The 5,011-nt window shown below is 38.3% G+C and overlaps 1 protein-coding gene across 8 annotated transcripts in view; it reads left to right on the top strand.

Moving 5' to 3' along the window:
* The window catches only part of CCNT2 (cyclin T2), a 42,478-nt gene that overhangs the window by 30,304 nt on the left and 7,163 nt on the right, over positions 1 to 5,011 (top strand). For 5 of the 8 annotated variants that reach the window (XM_015566527.1, XM_006767742.2, XM_006767741.2 and 2 more), the window contains 2 exons: positions 1,275 to 1,320; positions 2,966 to 3,129. In XM_015566527.1, the coding sequence (XP_015422013.1) occupies positions 1,275 to 1,320; positions 2,966 to 3,129 (210 nt within the window). Of the gene's footprint in view, positions 1 to 6; positions 1,153 to 1,274; positions 1,640 to 2,965; positions 3,130 to 5,011 lie in introns of those variants that run through there. The other 3 variants (XM_015566531.1, XM_015566530.1, XR_435866.2) reach the window with 3 other exon arrangements.

The following is a 5,011-nucleotide window of genomic DNA, read 5'->3' as shown; positions in this document are numbered from 1 at the left end:
CACAGTGAGGTTATTGAATTTAGACATATTCTGAGGTGAAAACTGCTACGGCAATTTAAAATTTCTTATCTACATATTTTGCGTCTTTTGTGAAGGGAGTAAATGGTTTGGCTTCTTTCAAGTCCTTTACCTCTCTCCTTTCCCCACAAGAGAAAATTGGTATTATGCTCCTTTGCTGCAGAATTGACTAATGTCATTTTACAGGGACTTTCACTTTTCTGATTTAATCCTTCCTTTCCCATAAGGAAAGAAAGCAATACTTAAGTCACACTGTCTCCAGGACATCTGATGCTTTGACACTCTTAGCACAGCTCTGCTAAGCCCAGGTCCCTTTTTAAGATTCACATGGGGCAGCAGGGATTACAGGTGCTGCAGATAAAACTACGAGGGGGCAAGGACTTTGAGGCCTTTTAAAGAGGGGTGAGTTGAAGGGAACTAATCCTAGTTGAAACAAAGGGGAAAGTTTATGTCAGTTTCGTGAATGTAATTGGAAGAAAAGGGTGAACTGTATATAGCAGAGGCATCCCCGTTGGGAAGAATAAGAAGCAGAGGGGAGGGCCAGTTTTCCATTTCAGTGTCTTAATTTCCATTCTTTGAGGGGTTAACAGTGTTGAAGCATCATGATTCCCTCTACAGGACTCAAATCATAATCTAAAGTTCTATTAATTGGATTCTATAATTTTTTTAAAAAATAATATAGTGGAGTTTCCTATATCTGTCCTTATAATGTTTTAGGTTGTTTATTCTCTGTTGGTGCTTAGTAGCATGATGAAAAACTGAGCAGTTGTGCTCTCTGACTTTGGAGGGTGGGGGTTTGTTTTCTTTTATTTTGATGGAAGTGCTAAGCCAATTTAAATATGACTGAGGATTAAGTCTGGCAGGCAACTCTTTGTATTTTGTATTAGACTTCAAAATCTTTTCTTCTTCTTCCTCTTCTTTTTTTTTTTTAAATCCAGGAGAATGCTTTATTGCAACTTTTAGCTGACTAGATGCTTAACTTAGTAACAAGTTTAGCCCTTGTAACTGGCTAGCTAAAAGCAAATCGGCTTGTTTCTCAGATCTTTGGGGGATAGCAAGAAACATTTGAGTGAATGTTGTTGAAGATTTTCAGTAGTATAGAAAATGATGGCGCTCTTGTGATATTTGTAAGTAGTAAGTAAAATTTACTTTTTGTGTACACATCTTTGAAGTTTTTGTTATGTTGAGAACTTTTTAATGGTAGCATGTTAAAGCTGATAGTATTGTCTTCGTTTTTCTTTTTCTTTTCCTTACAGCAAGCAAGGATTTGGCACAGACATCCTATTTCATGGCTACCAACAGGTTGTTATCCTGACCCTCTTTGTTGCACTGTTGTAGCACACTATAGCTTCCTTTAATGCAGGGCCCCCTCAATGTGTCTCTTACCCTTGTTGCAACAGGAGACTGGACCATCTACTGTGGTGGTACCTTCCTGTCTGCTTTGCGGTGTATTGTACAAGGGACTTTGGGCACAGAGGGGTTAAATGCACAATGTGAAGTGTAGTGGTGCTTTCTGATGACATATTCTCGATTTGTGAGTGCATAAGTCTAAAATTGGTAGCCTGAATAGCAGCTAAAGATTACACAGAGCTAAACTTAACGTAGAAATTCGAGCAACTTGGTAAGTATAAAGCTATTTCTAGTTTATAATTATAGTTAAATGACAATTTTTAAAATTTCACATTGATCCAATCTTAACTTTAATCATTAAAGTTTTTTAATAAGTAAAATTTCTATAGCTTGGTTATATTATACCCATTAGTAGTAAATTAGAAGTAGTCGACTCTTATCAGTGCCTGGATGTGCATAAGTACAACTTTTACTTTTAAAAAACCTTACTTCCTTTTCAGTTTATATAAATAAAAAATGGTGTGAGTTGTGATTGATCAATAAACATTTTCATTAATTCTGAAACTGAAGTGGAAGAATAGTTTTTAAAAGCCTTTAATATCTAATATAAAATTCTGTTCTGTATTGGTTATATTAATTATTTAAATTTGTTTTTTTAATGGGTTTCTGGGGAGGAGGGGACCAAACCAGCTTTGTGTGGCCCTTAATTTTTTGTGACACTGTTAAGTTTTATTTAAAATTTTGGATTGGCAAATAATCTATGTATTTCCTCAGATATATGTTGTTGGGCTTTAACCTCTATTCTGAGGAATTCTGAACAACAATAGCAAAAAAAAAAAGCAAAAAAAACTTAAATTTAAAACTTTGGTTAGAAAAGCCTACTTGAAACATGTTACATGCCCAGTATAGTGGAAGGAGAAAGAAAGTATTTTTGTAGTTCATAGCAACATTGGGCTTTGAAGCTGTTACGCAAAAGGTAAGTTTTCTCTGTGGCTCTGTTGAAAAGAAGACAGAGATTTACATAGATAAGTCTTAAATTCTCTTTAACTTACTTGAGAATTATGTTTAAGCCACATCAAATGGTAGAATCTCTGATTATAATGCATTGTTGAAATGTGTCACTTTTACCAGGAATCCTCAGCTTTTTCATTACTTTTTTGCCATGGTATTACAAAAGAAACAAAAATTCCACCAAAAAAGGTTTAAGGTGTTGTACTGGTATATAGTGGTTATTGGAAATAGAAGTGTATTAGGTATATGACTTCACCTCCACTTATAAAAAAATAAAAATACTTTGAATTTAGTTGTAAAAGCAAAATTCAGAAATATTAATATATTAGTATTAATAAAATATTAATATAATACTCGGGTTTAAGAGTATGGGGAACTTTCATAATGTATAGGGTATTTTTAGTGCTGGAATTTTGTAAGTATAGTGTTAGCTTTTAACATAATAAAGTAAGGTTTTGTACTCTAGGCTTACAGAAGAAAACCTTATAATTCTGTTTTTGTTCTAATCTTACTGGTAAATGTTTTTTCTTTGTTTTACATATTTGAATTTCTATGACTCTTCATTTTCAAACATGCGCCACAACAGTCTACATCTTACCACCTTCTGTCTTCAGTACAAACCAACAGTGATAGCATGTGTATGCATTCATTTGGCTTGCAAATGGTCCAATTGGGAGATTCCTGTGTCAACTGATGGAAAACATTGGTGGGAATATGTGGATCCTACAGTTACTTTAGAATTATTAGATGGTAAGTAGAGAAAATAATCATTTTTAAATTAAAAATACTTCTTTTTATTATGGAAAAATTCTATCTAATTCTGTATAGGTTTGGAAACCAGTGAATTCCATATATTCATGCCAAACTGAATAGTTACCAGTTCTGCCCAGTTCAGCTTCCTTCCTCCCCTGCAGTTTTTAATTTTTAAACCTCATCCAAGGACATGCCTTTATTGATTTTAGAGAGAGGGAAAGGGAGAGGGAGAGAGAAATGTCGATTGGTTGCCTTTCGTATACACTTCCACCAGAGATTGAACCCGAAACCTAGGTATGTGCCCTGACCGAGAATTGAACCAACGATCTTTCAGTATACGGCACGATGCTCCAACCAACTGAGCCACACCGGCCAGGGCTCTCCTATAATTATTTTAATGCTAATCCCAGATATCATTATTTCATGTATTAATATTTTAGTTTGTATTTCAAAAAATAGACTTTAAAAACATAACTATAATTCTTTTTTAACAATTTGGTAATAGATTTTAAAGAATAATTACATGATCAAATGAACACAGGGTGAAAATAAGGATTCATTAGCCTAAAAAAAATAAAGTGTACATATATTAACCACCACTGAATATCTCAAGCCTTTTGAGGCTTTTTCAAACTCAAAGGTTAGTTTTGTTGAATTTAAAATGTACAGACTCAAAGTCAGGTATTGCAGAAGATGTGAAGCAATGAACTAATGGTATTTTCTGGGTAACAGTTCTTGCTCTGTAGTTCCACTGATGAAATGTGCCATAGTTGTCTTACATCATTAAATGTGAGTTGACAAAGGAAAATTGGGGGTACAAGTTCTCTAAATTAAACCTGGACTTGAGGGTCTCCTGATAAGAAATTTCTCTGGTTAAGACGTAAGAGAAGTTGGCCAGAGGTAGGAGATTCTTGGAGATTAAGACATTTTAGCTATGTATTATAAATTTCAGAAAAGAAATAGATAACATTCTTACTTAATAGATGTGCCTAAACTAGTATGTTGGGTTTTGGCTTATTCTTTTTGTGGGCTTTCCCCAACTTCCTTCACAAAATTTGAAACTAATGGAAAATATGATTTATGTCTGTTCCAACTGAGGACATCTAGAAACACAAAAATGCATTTTATCAATGCCCCAGAGGCCCAGTACATGAAATTCGTGCACCGGGGATGGGGGCGTCCCTCAGCCCAGCCTGCACCCTCTCCAATCCGGGACCCCTCAGGGGATCTCTGACTGCCTCTCACAATCTGGGACCACTGGCTTCTAACCATTCGCCTGCCTGATTGCCCCTATTCCCTCTGCCTACCTGCCTGATCGTCCCTAACCACCTCTGCCTGCCTGATCGCCCCTAACTGCCTCTGCCTCGGCCCCACACCCGGGACCCAGGATTCCCTCCTCCGATGGGCCACAGACACCCAGGACCCAGGCTTCCCTCCTTCTGGCCAGCCACAGGCACCTGGGACCTAGGCCGGCTTTGTCCGGGCCAGCCACAGTCATGGGACAGGCAGATTTTCTCCCTCTCCCAGGCCGCAGGCACCGGCTCCCCAGACCGCGGGGCAGACGGCTTTTCTCCCTCTCCTGGGCTGCAACCACAGGCACCATCGCCCGGGACCGTGGGCAGGTGGCTTCGCCTGGGCCTGGCTTTGTCAGGAAGGACATCTGGATGGTCATCTGGAAGACGTCCAGTCTAATTAGCATATTACCCTTTTATTAGTATAGACTAGAGGCCCGGTGCACACAAATTTGTGCACTCGGGGGAGCATCCCTCAGCCCAGCCTGCCCCCTCTAGCAGTCTGGGAGCCCTCACAGGATGTCCTACTTATGTCCCTGTGGGGAGCAGGCCTAAGCCGCAGCCTGGCTTCCCTCTGTGAGGCAGCT

Source organism: Myotis davidii, unplaced genomic scaffold, assembly GCF_000327345.1.
Source record: "Myotis davidii unplaced genomic scaffold, ASM32734v1 scaffold923, whole genome shotgun sequence".
NCBI lineage: Eukaryota > Metazoa > Chordata > Mammalia > Chiroptera > Vespertilionidae > Myotis > Myotis davidii.
This window is presented reverse-complemented; position numbering and strand designations above follow the sequence as displayed.